Genomic DNA, 26927 nt, shown 5'->3' on the forward strand with positions numbered 1-26927 from the left:
TGCGTAACTTTTTTACATGTTTGTTTATCAGATCTTTTTACTCGTATTTTTTAAATATTTCAGTAGAGTAATTATTGAAAAATTTATAAAACTCGCATCGCCTCATTACTGTGTTTTACATCGTCACAGTACAAAATTCCAATCACCCGTCTTTTATCCTCAATGTTTAATTACTCAACAGAAAACGCAGCTGTGGTGGGAAGGGAAGGGTTCTAGACATAGCTGCGTTATGTGTAGAAGACTCTGTTGCTCCATCGTGCTTTGTGATCGTGTAAGTCAATATCGTAGTGGACTCAATAGTGTACCTGATGAGACAATGAGAACACCACTTCATCTATATTACACTACATTTTGTAGTCTAGGTGTCACTGACTACTTTTGGATCCCTTCAGACGAACGTGACTGCCGAATTCAGGAGTCAAGTCTGCGACAGCATTAGATTTCAGATGCTGAACTTAAGAAGTAGGGGAACATTCGCATACAGACAGCATTGTAATTATTACTAGCAGCCCATTACCTTTGTCGACAGTCATCCCTACTTCGGAACTAGGATTTAAAAGGAATGTCACCTGTCGATTGCGTAACTAAGATAAACCTAATGCTCGAGCAGCTCTCAATTTTATTAAATAAAACTATCGCGTAGAAATTCTTTGAATAACTCAATTTAAAATGGTTTTGAATACGAAGATAATTTTATTAGAATGCCTTTCTGCGAGTACGCGGTCCCGAGCAGTAGCCTATAGCGTCGGATGTCAAAGCTTTAAATCTCTGTTGACTCTGGCAGTGTTGACGCTCTTTACTAGCAAAAGCAAACCCATAAAACACACACGCGCCCGCCGTGACCACAAACACGGAGGAGGCTGGGTTGACCGATCTCTCCAAAGTCGGTCGTCCGCGACTTCAGGCAAACAGGACCCTTGTTGTCCTTTCCACACATCTTGAGCACGTCCTTTCGTCCTGGTAGGTACGGATACAGGTCAGTACGTATCCTCTCTAGCAAAATATGAAGGCAGCCAGTAACTTCTTAGGCATTCGCCTTTGTTTTTTACTTGTGTAGTATTGAGTTTAAGGAGTCCAACAATGCGTTAATCAAAATATTACACCCTAAAATTTTGAAAATTTGGGGCTTGCAGGACATAATGATTTTAAATAGACACAATGACATGGTAATTTTCATTTCTTGTTAAATTTTGCTAAAACACCTGAAATATATGTCAATTGCTACTGACAGACTGACGTGTTCATACCAAAATATGGGCGCACATTTGCACAAAATGCTAATACAGTAGTCTCGGTAATTCGAGGGACTGAGCCTACTGCGAATGATCAAAAATTCTATCTACGCGGAGTATCGTGATAAAAAGGGTTAAGTAATGAAGGGTTCCATTTTATTAAAGTAAAATATAATCTATCAATACTATAAATGCATGTCTTGTTTTTTTTAGTTTTGGTTTCACGCGTAAACTATTCCATCGATTATACTGAAATTTTACATGGACATTTTTGGATACCTGGGATCATTATAGGCCTATTCTGATTTCGAAAATCTCTTCAGTCTACCCACATTAGACTCTAAGGTAGCGAAAAATCCCATCTTGGTCTCTAAATTTATAGAACATTAATCAATTAAAAGATTAATTATCAACTGTTTTGTCTAAACATTGTTTTATTGTAGCACACCCATGCGTTTAACTAATTTAAACACTATTGTAATAATAATATTTACCCGTATGTTTTATAATCCACATTTAACTGACACTAAACAGCTGTTGATACTTTTTTATGTCCCAGCTGAAAGTATGCCAAAGAGAATAAAACATCTGTTTACATTTTAATGTTATAATGCAAGTACTTGATCAGTAGTGTAATGCGGATAACAAAGACAAAGATACCCTATAACTTTAATTCCAGGTTGAGCCAACAGTGAAGATGAAAACATCTAATGAATTGGAAATACTTGATTAAAAGCTTTTTATACTATTAAACCTGTTATTTGACCTTAATGAGGACAACTGTGAATGTTTATGTGGAAGAATGCCTAGATACTCAAGACTGGTTGGTTTCCCTAACATTGTGATGTAACATTTTAACACTAACAATCTTTCAACGAGCTATTCTTTCCCAGACTGTGGGCCAAAAATCAAGACTTTTACGATTCAAAACCTATCATAAATTATTACTGATATGCTGCACTAAACTAAACTTCCTAAGGATTTCTACTTTATCCCGGGATTAGATGTTTTTTTACCGTTGTAGACTATTCAGTACTAAGCATGCATGTATATTTTCTTAATCGTGACAAAAAAGCAAAATCAACATACATTACACCGGAAGTTAATTTTAACGGCCTGAAGTAAACGCTTTTTGGGAGAAGTACTGCTCTCAGAGTGTACATCTATGTGTATGTATATATATATATATATATATATATATATATATATATATATATATATATATATATATATATAGATATTCTATTTATCAAGACAACGGGGTAAAGTCTACTATGACACTAGACATATCTTAGACCGGAAGTCAACGTTTTTTCAGGAGTAGGTTTACGTAAACACACCGATCTGTACATTTAAATATATACATCTACACACACCCATGATACATACAAAACAGTCTTGATCGAGTCAAAACCGAACTGTGGCACTGTAAATACATTAGAGTAGAAGTGCATTTAAACATCCGGAACATTTTTTTGAATAAAGTAGGCCTTCTGTCCTAAGTATGAAAATATATTCCCTTTATCGGAATCGCAATGAGTCAAACTCGACTATGGGACTGGAAATATATTATAATGGAAATAGATCATAAGAGCTGAAAATACGGGTTTTTTGAACGAAGTAGGTTTTTGAGACCTATGCATATATATTTCTTGATCGGGGTAACAAGGCAAAATCAGCTGTGGCATCGGAAATATAATTCATTTGAACCAAGAATGCTCCTATACACGCAAAACTTGATGTAAGGATTAGTCCCTCAACCTCTGTCTGTGACCGTAGCACTTTTTATCAGTACCATCGACCTTGTACTGTATCGACAATCCACCTTATTCTGTTTGACAAGATCATCGCACAAGCCAGTGGCCCATGAGGACGGGCAGAATAAGGCTTTAAAAGGGATAGGCCTCTATTTTTTTAAAAATGTAATAACATCATTTGATCATGGAGGCAAACTGCAACAACTGCATATTTTCCAAATCCTGGCCACCACTTTCTGCTCACAATTCTTCGGTACTCTTGACCGCACAATCTTTACGGAGGTGATCTCAAAAGAGTCTTCTGGTCAACCACATCTCAGAACGGTACTGCTTGACCGACTGTAGAGGGTGCCCGGCACGCTGGGGGGTGCGGCAGGGTGTCCGCAAACACGGGCCTCCATGGCTCACCGCCCGCGGACAATATTAACTCAACAGCTGCCGGCTTACAGCCCAATATTGGCGGAGGAGCAGAGCCTGTGTGGTGCCTCTAGCAGCGGCCGTGTGGTTCTCCAAGATTCGGGAATTGTAGATAGGTCAAGGGTTTTGCAGCCATCGGATACCATTTCTAAGAACGGGATCTTGTGTGATAAAATTAGTAAGGGCCATATAACTAATGAAGTGGGCTTTTGCGACATCTGAAAGATCTGTAGAAGTGCCCTGTGACCAGGGCGACCAGACGCAAATTACTAAGAGGAATGAAAAAGGAGGACAATAAAGCAAAAAGGAATACAGTATTAAATATTCTTACAAACCTTGCTAAAACATTTTTTGAACATTATTAAAAACACGAACATTATAAATTACAGTAGACACATGTATTCCTTGCAATACAAATAAAAACACTCAAAATAGAATTTATTTTGACGTATAAATCTAAAAATAAAAGGGATTTATATTATTAACATGTATTTTGATGGATAAAAGTATTATTTGAGGCCATTATCTTTAATGTGGCATAATATTTAAGGAATTATTGTTAGAATTTTTCTGTTTAAAAAATATAATTGATTTGAACTCAAATTTTTAGAATTATACTAAAAGGTTATGTGAGACGATTGGAATTAATTCATTGCATTGATTAATTACATTATTAGTAAGCTATAATAACACACATATATAAAAAATTACAAAGGCCACAAATCCAACAACTTTTGGACGTATTTTCTTAACAGTGGCAACAACATGGCCATAATTATAAAGTGTTTGACATTGACTGCGGCATCAAGGCAAATTCAACATTGGCGTCGGAAATATAATTCACTCGAACCAGTAGTGGTCATACACGTGCAACTCTTAATAAATTGCGTGGAAAGGAGCGGATGACTGGTAGCAGTATACATATAAGGTAAAATAAATTTTGTTTTTGTTTTATTTTAACTAAATACCGTACGGTATTTCTTTACAGCTAGTAATGTATTATACTGAATAAAATCGATTTTTTGGTACTTATTTCTGTTTTATTTTATACTTTCATTATATCAATTTTCTCAGAATTAAATTCTCTACAATTAATGTTTGTTGATTTTATGTATTTATTACCAATTTAACAAAGTTATTGTACATCAAACTTAAAAAAAAAACATTGTTTCGTGCCCCAATTTTTTGCATTTAACCCTGAATCCCTCAAAAACTACTACAGGTACAGTTCTGAAACCTATTTTATTAGCTTTATCAGGTAAAAATACATAAGAATCCACGATATTTCTTACTTAATTAACCTTTCCAAAAGTTCAGTATGGCTTTATTTTACTCTTTACCCAGGAATTCAGGCGAAATCTTTCGCTAGCTGTAACTCGCTAACGAAGCGTTTTCAGACCTATGTTTATATAACATTTTTTCATTATTTTTACTAGTAAAATGTGCTGTAGAAGTGGGGGGGAGAACTTCATGAATCACCTTATATATATATATATATATATATATATATATATATATATATATATATATATATATATATATATATATTCTAGATCGGGAAAGAGGCAAAATCAGCTTTGGAGCAAAATGTACTACGACCGGAGTAAATTAAAGTGACCAAAAATATACACTTTTTAACATGTTTTCTTGATTGGAAATATAATTATCTCGATACATATAATACCTACGAAATTGCGCGCGAAGCCGTGGATAACTGCTAGTTTTATTAATATAATACTATTTATGATAAGTATTTAAAATTAGACTGTTTGGAAAACCCATACAAATTTTCACGTTAAATGTATAAACTACTATTATTACAACAGACAATGTGACCCTATCATAAACTTAGAGAACAGTGTGTGTTTTTCTATCCTGAGAACGATTGGTCAGGTAGTCGATGACGCGTGGGAGTAAAGTCTGGAGATTTTTACCACTGGACCGTTTTGGTCACCCTAGGTTAACCATAATATTTATCGACTACGTAGTTGAAAAAGTTGGGTTTTATTGAAATGGAAATTGGGTTTTATTTAAAATGGGAATTTTGTTGAAGATGTTTTACCTCTTATTAACAAGGCATATTTCGGAAGTATATTGTTAACAAGGTATTAATTAAAAATATTGAGGTAAGACTGAACCTCGTATTTTTTATAAATGTTTCGTAAAACACTACTTAGCATTTCGGAAATTTTACTACAGTCGGCGGTATTTGACCCGAGGTTTTTAAAAAAATATTCAGACTACAGCCGAGGCAAAAAAATGCTAAAGTTAGCTACATCAAAAAAGGTCAAGCACAATCGGGAAATTCCGGAACCAACCGTAGGGGTCAGGTTGTTTGCGTGCCAAAAGTCAGTATGGGCATGCGAGATATATTATTTACTTAAACTTCAATTTACGAAACAGTTATAGGAATGAATTCGCCGGTGGAATAACATCAGCCTGCTTTTGTCTGATAAACTCCGAGGTTTACTTTTATTCTGGAAAACAACAAACAAAGGCGACATGATTGTCTGTAGCGGGAGCTGCAATCGCGCTGGGAGAACAAATAAAACTTGCAGAGCGCGCGGGCGGGATTGTTCTCCAAGACGCTGTGCCGTTGGAGGATCAAAGTGGCAGCAATCGGAATAAAATATGAACAATGGCGCAGAGGAGGAGGGGGGGGGCAGGGTTGTTTGTCGGTTCTTGTGAATAAATCACAGCTCGGCTAAGCGCTAGTCAATTTGGCGGCGATATTACCCTGTTTGTTTGCTGATGCGTAGCGCAGCAACAAGGCTGACTCTGCCAATTTCAATATTCCCGGCAAAAATGGCAACTTACCCGAGGTACATCTCTGCTCCGCCGGGCGAAGTAATTTTGTCAGCCCCTGCTTCTTGCTTCCAATATGTTTTCCGTTACATGCGCCATTTTACGGGTGGTTCAGTCGTGCTCAGATTATTGCTACTTGTAATGTAATAAATTTCAACTTAAACATTTAAATTGTTTATCGAATCACAAATAACAAACTTTATTGTTTGTTTAAAAGGTTTGACAGACACAGGATTTTGTACACTTGCCATCGTTACACGTTAACAAAGGTATAACAGAACGTTTCGAGGATTGGAAACTATCCTCTTCATCAGGTGGGGGAGGTATTAGTACGTACAAAATTAAACGAAAGGATGGAAAGAAAAGGGTTCAAACATAACAAGAAATTATTAAGTACGATTTTGGATTTTTTTTAAACACCACACTTAGTGTTATTATGCATATTGTACCATAACATCAATGTTCGTAATAGAATCAAAACTAAAATAACGTAGATCCGACGTTCTTTTAGCTACAATTATGTTTGACAGAATAACAGGATTTCAGACATTTGCTATCGTTATAGGTTATACAAGTTATAACACAACATTTCGAGGATTAGAGTCTATCCTCTTCGTCAGGTGGGGAAGGTACTGTGAGGATACTGTGATTCAGTGCAGCGTGAGTATCATCGAGTATTACATGAAAATCACTCTGAAAGACGCAGAATTTATTGATGGGATAATACGTGGAAACAGGTAGCTTATAGGACAAAACATTGACAGGTAGGAGATCAAACTGTCGAAAACATTCAAAATCGTTTTATAAGAAGTCCAAAAAAGTCTGAGCGATAACGTGGGCGTGAGTTGAATGTCCATAAGCATACAGTTCACAAAGTTTTGAAAAAAAGACAAACTTGATGACTAATAACCTCAATAATATTTTATGCTTTGAAGGCAGATGACAAATTAAAAAGGTGTGACTTTGCTGTTATTATTCTGTATGAAAATGAACTGGATCAACAGTTCATAAACCGAACTTTATTTAGTGTTGAAGCTACATTTCACTTGTCTGCAAATGTAACCGTCAACACTTCCATATATTGAACACTTAAAGCAACGAATCACAACTGCGATTGAATCAGTTACCCCAGAGGTTCTGATCAAAATATAGGAGGAGATCAATATGTTACAGAGTGATTCACGGTGCTCATGTTAAGCTTAGAGATACTGACGTAAAACTGTTTGAAGTACCCTTTAATCCATGTTAATCTCATTCTTATACTGTGTATACTTTAGTAAGTAAACATTTTTTACAGCGTGACATGACTTTGTGGATACACTGTATACTAGACATAGATATTATTTTCGAAACCATCAAATTTGCATTTAACCCTAAAAACGAATCCTCGGTTTTTACTGACCTCCACTCTCTCCTCCTTGAGGTCGACTTTGAGGGCCAACTGCTCCCTGAGCACGACGTCGGGGTAGTGTGTTTTGTCGAAGGTCGCCTCCAGCTGCTCCAGCTGTTCCTCCGTGAAGATGGTGCGGTGCCGTCGCTTGCGCTTGGGAGGCGGGGCGCTGTGGTGGGACACCGCCATGGCCACGGCAGCCTGCGTCATGTACCCGGGGTACAGGCTGGGGTACGCTACAGCTGCAACAGAAGCGGCTCCTTGTCAAATGTTGATTATATTGTAACTTAATCTAGGAAAAAACAACACGTGAAAATACGAAAATTTTAAATGTCAATAACGAGCTTTTTTACATTTTAAGTGCGGTCTACAACCATTGTAGACACACATTGTACAGCGGTTATCGCAAGATAACCGAATCAAGCAACGTCGAGAGTGACTGCTGCTTGGATGGGTGACCGCTGAGCGATCCTGTCCTTGCAGGCAGTCCGCCAGCCCCACCATTGGTGGTGGTTCTGAAGTCACTTTTAATCCGTTGATCCACAGGTTGTGTCAGAGAGGGCTTCTTAGCCCTAACTTCGCCTGGTAAAATAAGACTATTTTAAAATACTTTTTACTTAATTGTACAGTAAGAAACTAGTTCTTCTTACATGGAAATATACTTCAAAGACCAAATTTTGGAAGGTGGCAATAGCATAGCCTAAATAAGGCCTGGCATTATTACTCTGCTAGCCGTAAAAATAAGTTTAGACTTTGTCCTCCAATCAGTCTAGGCCTGGGAGATTCTTCTATATAGACTACTATTTACTATTGGAAATTAACAGTGAATGTACTTCTTTGTGTTTATTATATAAGATTTTCATTTTTTACTTTTTTGTTTCATTTTTAAATACAGAGTGGTATTTCAGGTTATTATGAAACTTTACATTTTCTTTTCCTTAATGTAATATAACAGTTAAATGTATCTAACTAACTTTTTCATGACAGTAACCGTAATTTGTTTTGAAATATTGCCATTAAAATTTGAACTCTCTCTTTTTTAGTGTGGTATAAGTATTAAATGATAAAAATTAACTTTTTGTGCTACTTTGTTACATTAAATTCGAGCAACAAACAGTATTATTTTTCTTATGTATGTTTTCCATTCAGCTTACATCTATAAAACAATCTGTGTAATTTAAGTTTAGTTGGTAACCATTCAATCAGTTCTTCGACCATAAGCTTTCACATACGATCTTTCATGGTGATATCTGAAATGCAATCGTAATCGTTTTTTCTGTAATAATGAATAATCGAATACATACATTATTCATTTCTACAAGCAAATCTCTGGACAAAAGTTCACATTTATAATACATTACATTTAACTATGCAATCCGAAGAGGACTAACTAAGCCAGAATCCCTCTACTAGACATTCGTAAACGTATAAAAGTTATTTTTTTCTGAAAGTTATAAACAAATTGTGAAAACGTGGACTAAATAAAAAATGAAACATTTCAAAATGGTATAGTGTTATAAACGTATTTATTATAGTAAGTACTACAAGGCAACATATATTTTACATTGCATTACTACAAATTCTGCTGGAAATTAAATATATTTCGTTGGATATTTTTCAATCTACTGTAAAACAAAAATCCCTAATAAGCTGTTATACCAATTGGGCTTTAAGTAGATATCACAATCTATTCTTTATTCAGTGTGAAAGTCTATCTCCTAGTATAAACACAAGGAAAGGCTCATAGACTTCAAGAACAACTTGCAGACTAGGAACAATTTGAATGTTATCTAAGCTTATCAAATAGACTATCTTAGATAATCGTTGTTAGAAATTATCTAAAAGATTCCTTATTCAAAGTCTATCATCCCATAAGTTGTTACTTTTAGAGAAAGCAAAAATGTTATAGGATTTTTTAATGATGATGGATCTGTGGTAGTGTGACTTTTTCCAGGAGTGAATGTATGCAATGTAACGTATTAGACTGTGTCTATGTGTAGATTTGGTTTTTTTAGCTTAATATAATTTGTCGATTGCGGAATAGTGTACAATTATGAAAAATTCAATACAGATAATATTATAATAATTTATGAAAATAATATATAAATTAATATATACATATGTAATATTTAAAATAAATGTTATAACTACATAATAAAACACAAATCATCTCGTTTGCAATATAACTGCATATTATCCTATGTAATTCACAATTCATGTTTTAAAGTAATTGAAGTTAAATCATTAGTATATATTGGTACAAATTTTAGACGATTTGGATAATTGGCAGCTACGAAAATATTGTGTATGAACAACCAACTTGAGTAATGGGGACACTAAACGAACACAACCCGAAATTTTTTCCGTTTAAAAGTAGATTTGAACCTCATTATGTTTCTCTCTTAATATCAACAAACACAAATCTTGGAATAAGACCGATAGAATGTCTAAGCTCGGGCTACGAGAGGTGGAGGGGGGGGGTGAAGGGTAATCTTGCCGGACCCCAGAGACAGCTAAACCCAGACGCCAGGGAGCTTACCCTAAGTGCTCCCCCCTCCCACCGCACCCCCTTGCCGCAAAAATCATACAGTCTTATTCTAGGTCTCGACTCTGTTTTCTTTGAATATTGCGTTCCGACTGCGATGTTTTGCCAAGCCCTTCAACAACAGAGGAGAATATCTGCATTATGTAATAAAGTGGTTATCCCTGTCTCGGTTCTCGGTGATGCGGTGTATGTCCCCGGTATTTACTCTGGCAACCCCCCTCTCTAGGGTGCCAGAATCTGGGTCGCAGCATAATAGTTACTTGTTTATTTTCACAGTTACTTATATTGGCACATTCACAGATCACCAATATGCTTATGTTGGTGTATAATGTATACTTCTGTAGTTGGTTTTGTGGTATTATTTGCTCAAGTCTAATAAAAACATCTTTGCGTAAGGTCCTAAAGGTGGGATATTACTACGAGAACTCAGAAACCTCTTATTATGCATACAAAAATAATCTGGATTCAAGACCAATTTAACTTTGCATTGTATCAAAAATGTTGGTAATTAAACTCGTTGTGGAATAATGAAAGTGGAAATACTGATATTGAAAAAAAACACAAATTGCAACTTCTCTATGGTCTTCACAGTGATATCAGTTATATGTTTAACCTATACACTAAAACAAGTTTGTGATGATATTAATAAATCGGTCAAGCACCAGGGTTACGGTTCTTAAAGAAATGTTCAACAACAATTACCAATAAATAATTTTGAGTTTGCTGACATGAATACTAAGGCTAATAAGTAATTAGAATTTCAATTAGAAGAATTTGATGTCATGTGCCAAACCTGTTAATGTGTATCAAAGATTCCCGATCGCGGACCACAGAAGTGCTGTCTGAACTTACTGTGTACATACTAAATTGATAATAACGTTTATAAAGGTGGTTTACGGCTTTATCTGTTGTTGGTAGAAACCTGGCTCAAGAGCTGTTATTCGACACTGAAAATTGTTCGCTTCACCGTAAGGCTTTGGCTCTCTAACCGAGAGGTCAGGGGTTCGATTCCCGGTAAGGTCGATAAAAATTTGTAAATGGATTTGGAATAGCTTTTTAAAACATTTTAGTGCATTTCATTAAAAATTCGCGAAAACCCCCTTATAGCCTAAAAAGAGGCGACGATCTGCAATATATATTTCAACACCTCAGTGCAGAATCCTTGGCGAATTTCAGTATGACTTTACAGCTTCACGTGGGCATTTGAGAGGACTAGGGATGACTACAATGCATTTTTTATTCTTCGAGGTACCCAAATGAACCTTTAGTAAAGGGAATAAAATGACGGCCAGAGCTGCAGGGGCTGCGCGGTATCAGGTAATCTATCGTCGCCGTGAGAGAGCCGAGGAAAAAAAATAAGTACTTCGTTTTCTTTTATAGAAAAAAGGTAAGTAAAGAGATGTCCTTAATTATCTTTTTTCTATTAATGTTGAAGGTAATAAAATTATAACTTTATAACTCAACAACGCAAAGTTGACACTAATATTAAATTTACACTAATCGGTTTAATTCTATCGTGCATGAAGGCGGTTAATGTGCAAACATTTGCGAAATTGGGACGTTGAGGTACAAACACAAACACGGAACAGAACAAACAGGCAGGCTGGTGGTACTGTCGCTGCGCTGGCTTGTGAAACTTGGCCTTGTTGGGCAAGGGTCGATAGTTGACTTGGTTCGTAGTGAAGAATTCTCGTACTCTGGGATAAACTCATATGAGTCATGCACATTATGAGGGCTCATCATTATGTGTTCGGAAACTGATTTTAAAATGAATTGTCTTGTTTATAAACATTTATAAGATGGAAGAATCTTAAGTAACAATGTTTTATTTGTGCATGAAGAAATTCTCGTACTCTAGGATAAACTCATATCAGTCATGCACATTATGAGGGCTTGTCATTATGTGTTCGGAAACTGATTTTAAAATTACTTGTCATGTTTAGAAACATTTATAATCTGCAAGAATCTTAGGTAACAATGTATTATTTGTGCATGAAGAAATTCTCGTACTCTAGGATAAACTCATATGAGTCATGCACATTATGAGGGCTTGTCAGTATGTGTTCGTAAACTGATTTTTAAATTAATTGCCTTGGTTGTAAACATTTATAAGATGGAAGAATCTTAAGTAACAATGTTTTATTTGTGCATGAAGAAATTCTTGTACTCTAGGATAAACTCATATGAGTCATGCACATTATGAGGGCTCATCATTATGTGTTCGGAAACTGATTTTAAAATTCATTGTCTTGTTTATAAACATTTATAAGATGGAAGAATCTTAAGTAACAATGTATTATTTGTGCATGAAGAAATTCTCGTACTCTAGGATAAACTCATATGAGTCATGAGCATTATGAGGGCTCGTCATTAGTGTCCATTATGTGTTTGGAAACTGATTTTTTAAAATTAATTGTCTTGTTTAGAAACATTTATAAGATGGAAGAATCTTAAGTAACAATGTTTTATTTGTGCATGAAGAAATGCTCGTTCTCTAGAATAAACTCATATGAGTCATGAGCATTATGAGGACTCATTATTATGTGTTCGGAAACTAACTATAAAATGAATCGTCTTGTTTAGAAACATAAGCTGAAAGAAACGCAAGTAACAATATATTATTTATGCATGAAGAAATTCTCAAACTCTAGGATAAACTCATATGAGTGATGAGATTATGAAGACTCGACATTAGCGTTCAATACGTGTTTAGAAACTGATTTTTAAATTAATTGTCTTATTTAGAAACGTTTATAATCTGTATGAATCCTTAAGTAACAATGTTTTATTTGTGCATGAAGAAATTCTCGTACTCTAGGATAAACTCATATGAGTCATGAGCATTATGAGGACTCATCATTAGTGTCCATTATGTGTTTGCAAACTGATGTGATATGTGATATTTGTTTTCGATCACCTCTGTAGTTAAAAACGTAGGGAGGAGTTTCCAACCCTGTGACCATCACCAAAGAGCGTTACGTTATGTCTGAAGCTTCCAAATAAGGCGTGTTTATTTTATTGCATATATTTGTATATATTTGTATAAAATTACAAAACAATTTTTAATATAGTTATAAGCATCCAAAGCTGCACGAACGTACAAATTTTCAAGTCTGAAGGCTATCTGGAAGTTCCCAATATTTAGTCAGTAAGTGAGCGAGTAAGTTTGTGACCACTTCAAAGTTTACTAAAGTTGATAAAGAGTGTTCGTTTTAATTTTAATATTATTTTTTTAAGTCAGCGGAGAAAACTGACTAATTGATCATGTATGTTTTGCAGAAATAGAGCCCACTTTACTAAGTATGTTTATTTATTTATTTATTCATTTCCAACGATAAACCATTATAATTCTTACAAAATATTTGACACAATAAGATGGCATAGCTGACAATACAAGACATAGAAACAACTGACCAGAAATACTGCAATAATATACTTACTAAACTATAAATATAAATAATAATATTACCCACTATAATAAAGCAAGTCAGTTGCAACACAAATAGAATAATAACTCTCACACTAAGCATACACGATCAAATTTATAATAATTTCAAACATTTTCCTCACGCTAAAAATAAAAATAAATAAAAAAAAAAATCTGGACATAATTTAAATACCTAACAAAGTAACATGGAATAAACTATTTGTAATAGCGTAACAAAGGAAGCTATGTAACAGTACGTAATAGGGAGAATGACACAGAAATAGCAAAGAGAATAACTATAGACGGTATATAACAAGGTAAATAAACTATGTACAGCGGTACAGATAGAAATACACCATTACAATATTTAACAAGAATAAACTATAAAGTTTCAACAGTAAATAAAGCACTAAATCTACATTTAACGATAATAAAAATAACATAAACAGAAATTATAACAAGTATAGCCAGGTAATTGATGTTGGATGTCACTTCTTTGTTTAAAGTTTTATTGACGATAGAAGGTTTGAAAGGATAACAGGATTTCGGACATTTACAATCGTTTTCATTTTGATTTTGTTGTTACTTTCCCAATTTCGCCTGTGCTAGTGTGATGTGTGATAATGATTCTCGTATTTGTGTCTTGTGCTAGGGACTTGCATTCTGTGCAGTACCAACACCTGGGCTAGAATCCAAGCAGTATGTTTGAAACCTTTTCTTTCTCTTCTTTGTTCTTTCTGTTCTTTATTTATGTATGTATTAATACCTCCCCCACCTGACAAAGAGGATAGATTCAAATCCTCGAAACGTTGCGTTATACCTTTTGCACGTTACTATTCCATAAAGTAAAGGTAATCCAGTAAAACATTTCTGTAAAGAGCCCTTAAAACGTAAATGAGTTTTATATAGAAAATTCGTTAAGATTCTTTTGATTATGAAGCGGCTAGGGGCTATAATCTAGATGAATCCACCCTAAGTGGTGAATATTAAAAGGCCAAGTCGTTGATAGGGAAACAAAAGCTTCCACCACAAAGTTCTTGGAATGTCGATGAATAATCAATGGATCGACCACGGGATTTCATTATTATTGTGATTTTTGCCTCACACAAGGCCGCAGGCGACTTGAACTTAGCGGCGCAAAGTTGCTCTCTGTTCTAAAACACTGACTTTGTTTTCCTTAATGAGCTTTTACAGTTTTTCATAAATCGTGTTTGGAAATGGAAATCCTTTATTGTATCATGGACTTTAGTTTCATTTTGTTACATCCTCGAAAATATACTTTTGTTCTGTAGCTGTAATTGTTTGACAATGTTTTGTCAGTGCACCACTTCTTATCTAAATAATTCTTCATTAACTTTTTTGATGTAAGAAAACTTTTGGTCCCCGTTCCCAAATGGGGTATATTGGGGGTAAGTCAAAGTTTCTAAATAAGAACGCCTAGCAAGTGACACCTCATTTTAAAGATATTATAAAAAGTAGGATAATGCAACAAACTAGAGTTTTCTAATTCTACTCTATCGAGTATGGTGGCCAATTAAAGTTTGAATTGTTTTATAAAACCCCCACAATTTAAGTTGCATATAAAGTTATTTTAAGGGAAATAAAACACTCACTAGTTATTTTGAGAACTTACGACACCAAATCATAAAACAAGTTATTACAAGAATCAACAAACATCAACAACATAACATAGCATTTATTAGGTTTTATTTTATCGGACCTAAATACAGTAGGAAGTCCTCGGAATACCAATAGCTGGTTTTGCTATTTATCTCTTATTGGTTACTAGGAGATACAGTAACTGGACTGAATGTGTCTCACATACTAACTGGTAACCCCATTTTGGTGGTCAAAAAGTTTCATACATCAAACAAACTCATCGGTTAGTCACATAAACATCCCCTAAAGTAAAAGACTTCATCTCTATTCATAAGAAAGTTAATAAGGGGGAGGGTTTTAAGATATCCTTAGAGATTTCAATCCGGTATCAAACTAATACGAATATTTAATACAATATTAAGTCCTATCAGTATATAATATGTTTGCAATCCCGACAGGTAAAATAACTCTCCTTTAAACCCAACTTAACAATAATTATAAAGTTATTTTCCAATAGCTGTAATGTTATTCACTCTCTAAATCTAAGAGAATAAGATTTAATACTAACTTTTTAACAGTAATCGGTTTTGAAAAAAAATTATTATATCATGTTGTTTAAATAACATGAATCTTAATCTCAGCCGTAGTAATCATTCAATATTGTAATTTATCTGAAAGTACTAATTCATGAAGACAAGGTTTCAAATTTTCATTAAGGTAAAGATTTAAGTTTAATTTCATTAAGGTAAATTACATTAGAGCGTCCACGCTACTGATAAAATTCAATTTTATTTATATGAGTGTGAAGTGTATGTATATGAGGAGGCGTGAAGGAAGTGGTGTACGAGTATGACGGAGCTGTGTTCATGAGTTCTACTTGAATGCTCTTCATTTATCAAGAACCTTGATAAATGAAGCCTTGTACTCGTAATTTCATCAAGTTTAATGAGAGTTAATCATTCCTTTTGGAAAATAATACAAATAATAAAGTAGCATAAGAAGCCCTTGAGTTCAAGTGTTATTGTTATAATATTTGATTTTCTCTAAAATGTTTTACAAGTAATCAGTCTATTTATAAACATCAAAAGCGCATTTTTTAATGAATTTTGCCGCTTTAAAAGTTTTAACAGTCTAACTGTATGTTAAGCTAAATGTACGTAAAACATTTGGTACCTGTAAATTATAAGTTGGAATCTATATTACTGTTTTATCGATATTGTATGCAGTATTTCTAGTCGAAAAGACTCACGTTTCTTTAATACTTAATGGATTTTTAGTTGAGATGTTCATGTACGCTCAAATTAAGAATAAAACTTTCTAAAACAAAATCAGAGTGTAAACCTAGGAATGTCTAATCCCCTTAAGTAGCAATCAATACTTGATGCACAATACTTTATAATTTTCCTTTTTAATACATTCAAAGACCAAAACACTAAATTATTTTTAACCAAAGCACACATGTTCATTTCATTAACTTTTTTGAGTTTTCTAAAAAAGATCATTACCAAAGCAAGTTTTTTTTATTTAAAACCAATCTTAATCTCTGTCGTTCTCTATATAAATATTATGATGGCTCTGAAGCCCCAAGTCATTCATCGTAATAAACAAGAGTCTTTAAAATTCTCTAGAAGGTAAAATTAAAGCTGTACGAGTTACAAATAAAATAGGCTACAATTTTGCTCTCACGCACATTCTTAAGATTATGAATATCCATCGATTTATTCTGAGGAGGTGAACTCTAAGCATTTTCACAGCAAGGAAATCTGTGTCGGGAAGATTCCCCAGAAACCCAGTGGAAGCAGAGAGGATTACCAAGGGCCAGAAAGGTGTAAGGTGAACGTTGTGACGTGGATTTGGGAGTTAAGTCTGATTATTATGCGCGAACGATCCCGCGCCTTGTCCCGGGAGTATAGACCGTCTGCAACGTCACAGCGCCTCGCTCCTACAGACTCTTATCACCTCACAATAATGCATCCCTCTCTGAGACCGAACGTGTTTCTATTTAAACACAACACGCGTAAGGAGTGTTTAACACGGTGTTACATCGGAATGAACAAATCTTCCTTGGGCGCTTACCGAATAGCATTAAGCATCAAATACAAACAATCCCGAATCTTGAATCCCAAATATATAGTTCTTCTTTCCTGCACATTTTTAAAAATTGAGGTCCAGAATTTATTTGATAACTATTTATCTTATACAGTAACATGCCACACAGTATGTTCACTCTAATTCTACATATTAATTCATGTAATACATCGAGTTTTTACCGTCTTCCAAAAATGTGTTAAAGGTTTTTCCAACATACAAAATATCATTACATTTTCATTATACGCAAAATATTTAAATGATGACCTAATTGGGAAATAAATCTATTTATAATATATTTTTAAATGTTGTACGCCAAAGCCAATTTGTAAGTATATACAGTAAAACTTTAATGTTGTTTCTTAGCAAGCACTTTTACTGTGTATCCTCACAGGCTCACTTCCTCAGTCGATCATAACAATTTTCAAATGAGTTTCGATAATTTTTTAAGCGTTTGCTATAATTAATTTAAATAATTCTATCGTAGAAAGAATCATTTTAAAAATAAATTGTACTGTTTCTCGTGACAGATAATGAAGTAATGTCTAAAGCTTATCAAATTACCGTATTACGCATGAAGTAGAGTTAAAAAAGCAATGTGCTAATGTGAAATCTGAATCAAATTTAAAGAAATTATGGCTAAGTCTAATCGAATTCAGTGCAGAATTGTGCATGGAATATATAATTTAAAAAAAGTAAGGTGATAATGTGAAATCTGAATCAAATAGAAGGAAATCATGTATAAGCCTTTCAAATTCAGTACAGAATTACTCATGAAATAGAATTATAAAAGCAAGGTTCTAATGTGAAAGCTGAAGCAAATATAATGAAATCACGTCTGTCTTATCAAAATCAGTACAGAATTACTCGGTAAATATAATTACAAAAGCAAGGTGCTAATATGAAATCTGAATCAGATAGAATGAAATAATGTCTAAGGCTAATCACAATCAGTACAGAATTACTCGTGAAATAGAATTACAAGAGCAAGGTGCTGATGTGAAATCTGAATCAGGTAGAATAAAATAATGTTTAAGGTTTCTAAAATTCAGTGCAGAATTACTCATGAAATATAATAAGAAATTCAAGGTGCTAATGTAAAAAAGGAGTTAAAATATAATTAAATAATGGCTAAGGCTTATCAAATTCAGTACAGAATTTTGTATGAAATAGAATTACAGAAGCATGGTGCTAATTTGAAATCTGAATCAAATTGAATGGATTTCCGTCCAAGGCTTATCAAACTCGGTACAGAATTACTCCTGAAATTGAATCAGAAAAGCAAGGTTCTAATGTGGAAACTAATCACATAGGTATTGATGTCTGTGTTTCTAAACCTTAACTCTTGTAAAGGATTCTTTACATATAGCGTGGTTGAAAAAACAGCTCTTTCAATCGTTGGCTTTAAAATAATAATATACCTTAAAATACTTTTTTTAATTGGTAAATTATTTAACATGTTATGAAAAAAACGAGGACGAAATCCTAATCACAGCTACATTTCTACAGATACGATATCTGAAATAAAGATTTCCATACTACTCCACTGTTATCTGGGAATGTGATAAAAACGCCTCCTTACTGTTGTCGATTGTTTAATGCAGATTTCCCTAACACAACTTGACAACCCAGATCCTAAGAAAGCGGCGATGGCCCTGTATTTGCTCTACACTACGGGAAGTGGGCTGCGGCTAGGCAAGGGATGTCGAGATCGGGTGTGTGTGCTCACATATGGAGGTGGCAGTGCTATTATTTACCCTCGCCCCAATTTGTAATGTGGACAGAAGGGTGGGGCGCCCCTCCCTCTATTCACCCCCCTTTAGGTGTCTGTTACAATGCTTCTACAGCGGAGGTCTACCCTACTATTATAGCAGGGAAATAAGGCTATTGGAGGTCTATAATGCAGCCTAAATCGTGCTTACATCGGATATCAGACGTTTCCAACGCCTGCGTTTATTTCCCAACTTTATTACATAGCCTCAGTTAAAGTTCAATTAATTTAAAGGTCAATGAAGTTATTTAGTTAATGTGACAGAAAAAGCTCATGGTGGTACTTTAAGAAACGCTACATATTCACGGGTTAAAACCGTTTATACACTTTGGATTATTTTTTATGACAGGTTAACTCTATAGTAATGTATACGTCTGTATTCATAATGTAATATGTAGTAGTTGGAATCCTGAACTACAATTTGCTGGTTCGATCACATACGAGTAACATAAGTAAACACTAACTGTGGTGTACTAGTACTGCAGACCGGTGCTTAATCCTGTAAATCCGTATGTAAACTTTTTTTTTTTATTTCAACACTTTTATTTTAAGCGCCACTTTTGAAGATTACAACATTTTTATCATTAGAGTTCAATGATGTATGGAAAAACAGCTTCCGACATCATTGAACTACGTGGCGGTAAATTCAAATATGGTAATAATATTCATTTTACCACAGACCAATTACTCAGTTGACTTTAAAACGAAGGCGTTTCTCTGCAATTCACTGTTCAATTGCCTTTGATTTCATTTTTGTTCCTTCCATCAATATTTTTATGAGATAACTTTTGTACAAATTAAAAAAAAAAACTCAACAACGCTTAAATAAAATAACAATATGAAACAGAGATCAACTAACATAATTTTGAAATCATACTGAATATTTAATAAATAATAACGATTAATCTTATAAATAAGATTAGAAAAGCTGATGTATTGCCTTTTTTAACACCAGTCAAGCAAAAAGGGAATATGTTCTCTAGGGCTTCTTTCAGTTTGGTAGTCTAATAGCACTAGAGTCCAAAATAGATGGAAACCCTTAACAAACTAATGGTGAAATGGAGCTAAGTTCAACATTCGCATTGAATCATCTCTTCCACCATACCTACGTTATGTGCAGGAATCTTATGGTATTATATGAGTTCGGGTAGGCATATGGTACTGTGCCAAAGTGAAGGTTGAGTTTAGTTCAGACTTCACCTTCCGCTTGGTGCAGCGTCTGAAATCTGACGCTGTCACAGATTTAACTCCAAAACAAGTCGACAAGGAAGAAAAGGAGCTGAACTCAACATTCACATTAAATCAACCCTTCCACCATACCAAAGTTATTTAAACTGTGCCAAAGTTATGTCATGTTTTTCCCACTGACAGTACCGCGGGCATAGTTTGGTACGAGATGGAAGTAACGCTAGTCAACGTAACTTAACTCAGCTGTATGACCGAAAGACACTTTTACTAATAACATTAGAGAATTATACGATATAAGCCAGTTATCAGGGGTGTTTATTATTTATATTTGTACACTTTACAGTTCTTGTTGTAGGGATATTAGGCTAGTGGTTTCTACACAACTTGTCCCATTTATTCTTACAATTGTGTTTAGTTCAGTGTTCTGTGTTATTTCTGTGTTTACTTTACGACAACGGTGTAACTCAATCTTTCATTAATTCCCATGGATACCGTTTATATTTTAAAATTTCTGAGTTAAACTGAAAAGCGTTACTATTTTAAATAATTTTGTCGCTTTTCACAAAAAGAATCGTATAGACCTTTATTTATTAAAATCTATTTTACAAAAATTCAATCTAACCGCTAAATAGAGTAATATTGATGTCGTGAAAAGTGACAGATCCGAGTATTGAAATGAAATTCATGTTTCATTGTAATTTGTATCAACAGGATTTACGCGATCGAGCATCTTGGAGACATACGGAAGTGTTTTTGAGGACCACAACCTTTCAAGTCTGATACACATAAATTGGAAATTTTGCACAGCTTCCACCTTTTTACAACGGACATCTTGGGGTTAGCTGAGAGTTAAAGATAATGAGTTACATTTTGTCATGGTTTTGAATAATTATTTAGTATTTGAAGTCTATTAACATATATTGAATACAACAGGATACCAACAGAAGGATGGAAGGCGCAAACAGATATTCTGTAAATTGTTACATTATTAATTTGGACAATGGAATTATATTTTGAAATTGCACGCCTGAATGAAACATGCATGAGTATTGCGAGTTTCTAAAAACACATTTTTAGCACATTAGAAGTAAAATTAAAGCTGGGATATTCATCAAATACCAACTGAGAATATCATGTTTAAAGTTTTACTACTCTAAATTTATAATCGGGGTCAGTTTATTTTTACAAAAAGAATCGATTAGAATCTTTCATTTTTAAGCGTCCAAATATTTAAATCGATAACATTTTTTCTGAGGTTATACAAATTTTATGATTTCATAAACTCGCGTCTTATCAGAATCTTTAAATTCAAAGATTTTTTCTTCTCGTAACGGAGGACCTAAAGAGTTCATAATTTCATTTTAAGTTCCGATTAGGTTGACTTACATGTCCAAATTTAATCGTTTCATATTAATACTCGCGCCTCATCAGAATCTTCAAATTACATTTCTGATTTAATTTTAAGATTTCTTTCCACTCGCTTCGATTTCTATTTGTATACAATAAAATGATCACAACGTTGCTGTTTTTGTTACTTTTCAGTTAGAACAAGTTCAATTCATACCTTACATCTTGTTTTAGCCACATCTAAAAAATGTCCTCGACGTCTATATAGGAAGTACAATGGGGACATTTTATTTGGTTTTTTAAATCTATTTTAAAGTTAATATTATGTGCTCCTACATTCGTGGTTAGGGAGCGTCTACAGGATAAGATTCCTAAACAATTATTGTTATTTCGTTCAACAATACTGAAATCAATCATCTGTAGCGTACTCATACTGATAAAAATTAACTTTTAGTTTCAGTATAAAGAGTGTAAGAATTAAGCGCTTAAAACGTTCTTTAATTACTTATTCTTGTAATTAGGCAACGTATTCAGTCTATAGCCATGAATATTAATCTGTTGATGTCTAGTTGTCGATAGTTTCTGTATTGTCTTCAAACCTCTGTGTGTGCTAGTTTAAAAATATGTCTAGTTGAATAATAACTCGTGTATATAAATATAATTAATTATGTATTGAGCTGGTTTGAAATCAACGTAAAGTATAACGTTATTTATTGCAGTAGATCTTTATACCTTTTACGTTTTAGATTTAATGTTTTTGTTCTACAACAGTAAAGAGAACGAGTGCTGAACATCAACTACTAGAGTGCGTATTGTCTCTTGTGACAACATTTTTGTGAAAATATTAACACATTTTTATATTTGTGATCCTTTTTATCACGAGGAACTGTACACATAAAAATTGCGTTAGTTCCAGCTGTGTTTTTTAGCGGGTATCAGAATTTATCAACTTAATTTGTTCTGTAAACATCATAAATGACGATCAAACTATTTAAAGATTGAGTTTATAGAGGTTAATCTACATAAATTTAATATTGACCTAATTTCAGCAGTAGTAACAGTAGAGACCTATTAGTTTCTTCAGATGTACAAGAACCTTGTACGTGTACATAAATACATAAATAACATAAATAATACATACATACGTAAATAAATAGTACCGTGTGTTCTAGATGCTCACTTGGATTCTGTATTTCAGAACCTGTTTTATTTAAAATTCAAGCAAATTCTGTTTGCCCTATAGCATAGTATTTCATTCTAACAATAAATTCATCAAATAAAGCAATTGAGTAGCATATTAAAACTCCATCACTTAATCTGTTACTAAGTATAAATTTTCTGTTGGTTACTTATTTTAGTTCAAACCGTCTTATAAATATACGTTGTTGCTAATACTTATTAAAAGGAACTATTCAAAACGTCTTATAAATATACGTTGTTGCTAATACTTATTAAAAGGAACTATTTAATTATACTCAGATGTTACTTTGCTCATGTTTCACGACTTCAAATATATTTCAAAGTAAATAATACGTTTTGTTGATTGCCAAATTGTGAATGAGTAAAAGGTTTGAGGTTTTAACAACCGAAACCGATAAAACATGTCAAACGAATCGTATTCTTTGTTTTCTTATCGAGGCAGTTTATTGTAAAAGAAACAAATAAATGTTCAAGTAAATGTAGTAGTAGTGTTCATGTGTGTGTGTTGTGACATCAACAATACGTCCTAGACATTTTCGTTATAGTCGTAATGTATATTCGATTTTGGTCACTATACAGCGAATTCGAAATATGAAGGTCTAAATTCAGATATGCATTGTAACTATACGATGATCAATACTAGTATAATGATTATTATCGCGTACTAAATTTATTATAAATATTCCAAAAAAATGGACGGTATGTGCTCATTAGTCTAGGAGATGAAAACCAATTTGCGTTATATTAGAAAAACGAGGTTCCCCTGATACAGAAATTGATGGTCAGTCGCGCTCGTTTCGGTGGGGATTGGAACGGGAGGGTTGTGAATGGGTTAAAAACCAAGAGATACATTTTTATTACATTTCATACTTTTTATCATAAAACCATCAGACATGTAAACGATAAATCAGAGTCAAATAACGTGAGTCCCTATTTTCAGTATATTTATCTCGTTGGATTACGCGTAAAAGTGTTATTTGCCTTTTTGGCAGTTGGTGTAAGTACTTCTAACTGAAAACTACGACCTGTAAACAGATTTATCATTTAGTATTTTTAACCCATCCACTGCCTTCAAAAATCGACCCTCACCATAACTAGAATGATTGGTGATTTTTGCAAAAGATCCGATTAAGTTCTTATGCAGTACTATCTGATACATGATTTCCAGAAAGAGTAGAGATAAAAAAAATGTAATCGCTCCTCATCACATAAAAACAGATATTTATGCGTACGGAAACCTAAATCAAAAAGGAAGTTTCAATAGATTATATGACTGTAGTTTAAATAACCTGAAACGCAGCATGTGAACGATTTAAACAAACCTTCATTTATGTTTGAAATAAAAATTCTATTCCATTTCGTGTTGTAATTCATTTTCGCATCACATTTTAAATCTATACGAAAGGTAAATGTAATAGAGATAGGAAATTAATACAATTAACTATTATTAACTTTGAAAATATCAGTTAAGTTATTAAATTAATTTTACTTGGTATAACATTCTGATTAAACAATCTAATTACTTATCATAAATCATTTTATGATTAAGTATGGGCTGGAGTTTTTGCATAATGTGACTATAAATTGGGTGAAAATTACACTCGCTTGACTTTTCTTCGTACATTGCCATATCTGGTAGAAGATAAAAAATGAAATTTCCACTTAAGGCCTAGTATTTTTTAAATATAATCTGTCATTATTATGATGTAGAAACTACTATATTATTTTAAAGTTATTTTATTTATTATACACTTAATTAGCAGGAATGTAGACCACCCTGTAAGAGGTGTAGAGTAAAGCTAGTGACAGGTTCTTTTTATGTCACTTTAACGTAGACTCCGAAGATCAACACTCCGTACTAGAAAACAGTCTATAAATGCTGTTATATAAAATCGTGTGCTATAGCTAGTGAAATTTGTTATGGAATATCGTGTACTATAGGAAGTAAATTCTTTTTATTTAACATCGTGTATTATAGTTAGAGTGAACTTTAACATCGTGTACTATAGTTGGAGTGATTTTGTTAACATCGTGTACTATAGGTAAATTTATTTTGTTAACATCGTGTACTATAGGTAAAATTTTATTTTGTTAACATCGTGTACTATAGTTAGAGTGATTTTGTTTACATCGTGTACTATATGTAAAGCGATTCTGTTAAAATCGTGTGCTATAGGTAAAGTTATTTTATTAACATCGTGTACTATAGTTAGAGTGATTTTGATATGTAACATCGTGTACTACAGGTAAAGTTATTTTGTTAACATCGTGTACTATAGTTAGATTGATTTTGATATGTAACATCGTGTACTATAGGTAAAGTGATATTGTTAACATCGTGTACTATAGTTAGAGTGATTTTGATATGTAACATCGTGTACTATATGTAAAGTGATTTTGTTAACATCGTGTACTATAGTTAGATTGATTTTGATATGTAACATCGTGTACTATAGGTAAAGTGATATTGCTAACATCGTGTACTATAGTTATAGCGATTTTGTTAACATCTTTTACTATAGGTAAAGTTATTTTGTTAACATCGTGTACTATAGGTAAAGTGATTTTTTTAACATCGTGTACTATAGTTAGAAACAGAACGTGACATTTGAGAATGCATTGCTCGTGTAAAATTTTGTGTACGATTTATATAATTTATCAACCTTCAGGCTTGTTTATATATTGTATTAACGAGTACGCCTGTAGAGTTAAAATGTATTAGACTACACTGTTATCTACATCTCAGGTACAATGAGACTTGTTATAATATTAAATTCTCACTCCAGTGTTAATGATCACACGAAAATTTGTTCATGCGAGTTATATTGTTTTATAAAACACTTATAAAGTCGGTAATCTATTATTTTAAGGTTTTGGGATGAAAGGACTTAATATATATATAATAAAATATATATTATTTTCCATATATATTCATTTTATTGTGAATCATAATTATATTGAGATTTTTATTCTAATAATTATTTTAAACTGAATATAGATTTTAACGTAGACCAAACTTTTTAAACAAAATATTTGAACAACATTTTGACTTCCTTTAAGTAAGTTACTTAAATATTACGAGTCGAATTGAACTATGGGCTACATAAATTTAGTGTGTACTTTCCAGATATCAGCGGGTCATACATTGTTCCAATGTTTTAAAGGCTTAGCCCTGAAGGGTGTTATTTAATTTCTATGGGATGTCCCCTCTTAAGGCTTGGTACGTACCTAAGAAGTCGGAGGAGGTCGGGGCAAACCCAGAGGCAACGGCCGCGAGGTGTCCGAAGTGTAAGGGATGCCTAAGGAGCGCAGGTCCTGGAAGTCTGTGGGCGATAGGGGAGACGCTCTGGGCGGTGGTTGATGGTCGAGGAGCCAGGATACTGTCTATGGTGAACAGTGAGGACGGCACCCTAGGCGGACTTGCCGGCAGCCGCTTGCTGAGGTCCGCAGGGTGGTAGCCTGAGTAGTCCGGGGACGGCGGCATCTTCACCTCCTGTAAGCCGCGGTAGTTGAGGAGTCTCTGGCGGTGCTGGAGGTACAACTCCTCATCGTCGTCCTGGCGGTCGGACTCGGGACTCGGGGACTCCCCGAGCTTCACGTGATGCTGGAACGCCGCCGTTACTGACGCAATCTTGGACAACTCCGGAAACTCCTCGCGGAAGGAAATGTCACTCCACTGAAAATTCACAACCCCGAATGAATGTCACCAGAATCGATTTGAACCAACTCGGGAGTTTTAGAAGTTCGGGGTTATCTTCTGAGTGAGTAACCGCACGGACGAGGAACTTCTGAAACGCCGTTACCTCCTCATGGAGAACAATCCCGGGGCCGACTCTACCCGCGTCGGGGGCGCGTGTGGCGGGAATGTGCCGCCTCCCCATTGGCCGCCCCCTCCCCCGGGGGCGGGCCCTCCCCACCACCCCTCCCTGACCAATTACACTCACTCCCCGTCCATTAAGGAGGCAAACAACATCTGTTGGAGCATTTTATTATCAGCTAATGACTCCGTAACCCGACACATCGCTGTTTGGCGACTTAATGGCTTCGAACCCCAGACCCTAGGTTTTTGTCCTTATATCGCACGATACTCACGTTATCTCGGAGGACGGAACTGTAACTTACGGGCTGGGACCTTTCACACACACGACTTCTGTCCTCAAT

The 26927-nt window shown here is 34.3% G+C and overlaps 1 protein-coding gene across 1 annotated transcript in view; it reads right to left on the bottom strand.

Moving 5' to 3' along the window:
• Window positions 1-26647, bottom strand: part of LOC124358088 (homeobox protein goosecoid) — a 62420-nt gene extending 35773 nt beyond the window's left edge. The window contains exons 1-3 of the mRNA XM_046810382.1: window positions 26570-26647; window positions 25995-26442; window positions 7614-7843 (exon numbers count right to left, since the gene is read on the bottom strand). Of these exons, the coding sequence (XP_046666338.1) occupies window positions 7614-7843; window positions 25995-26442; window positions 26570-26647 (756 nt within the window). The remainder of the gene's footprint in view (window positions 1-7613; window positions 7844-25994; window positions 26443-26569) is intronic.
• Window positions 26648-26927: the final 280 nt, after the last annotated feature.

This window comes from Homalodisca vitripennis, chromosome 3 (assembly GCF_021130785.1).
Source record: "Homalodisca vitripennis isolate AUS2020 chromosome 3, UT_GWSS_2.1, whole genome shotgun sequence".
Taxonomy (NCBI): domain Eukaryota; kingdom Metazoa; phylum Arthropoda; class Insecta; order Hemiptera; family Cicadellidae; genus Homalodisca; species Homalodisca vitripennis.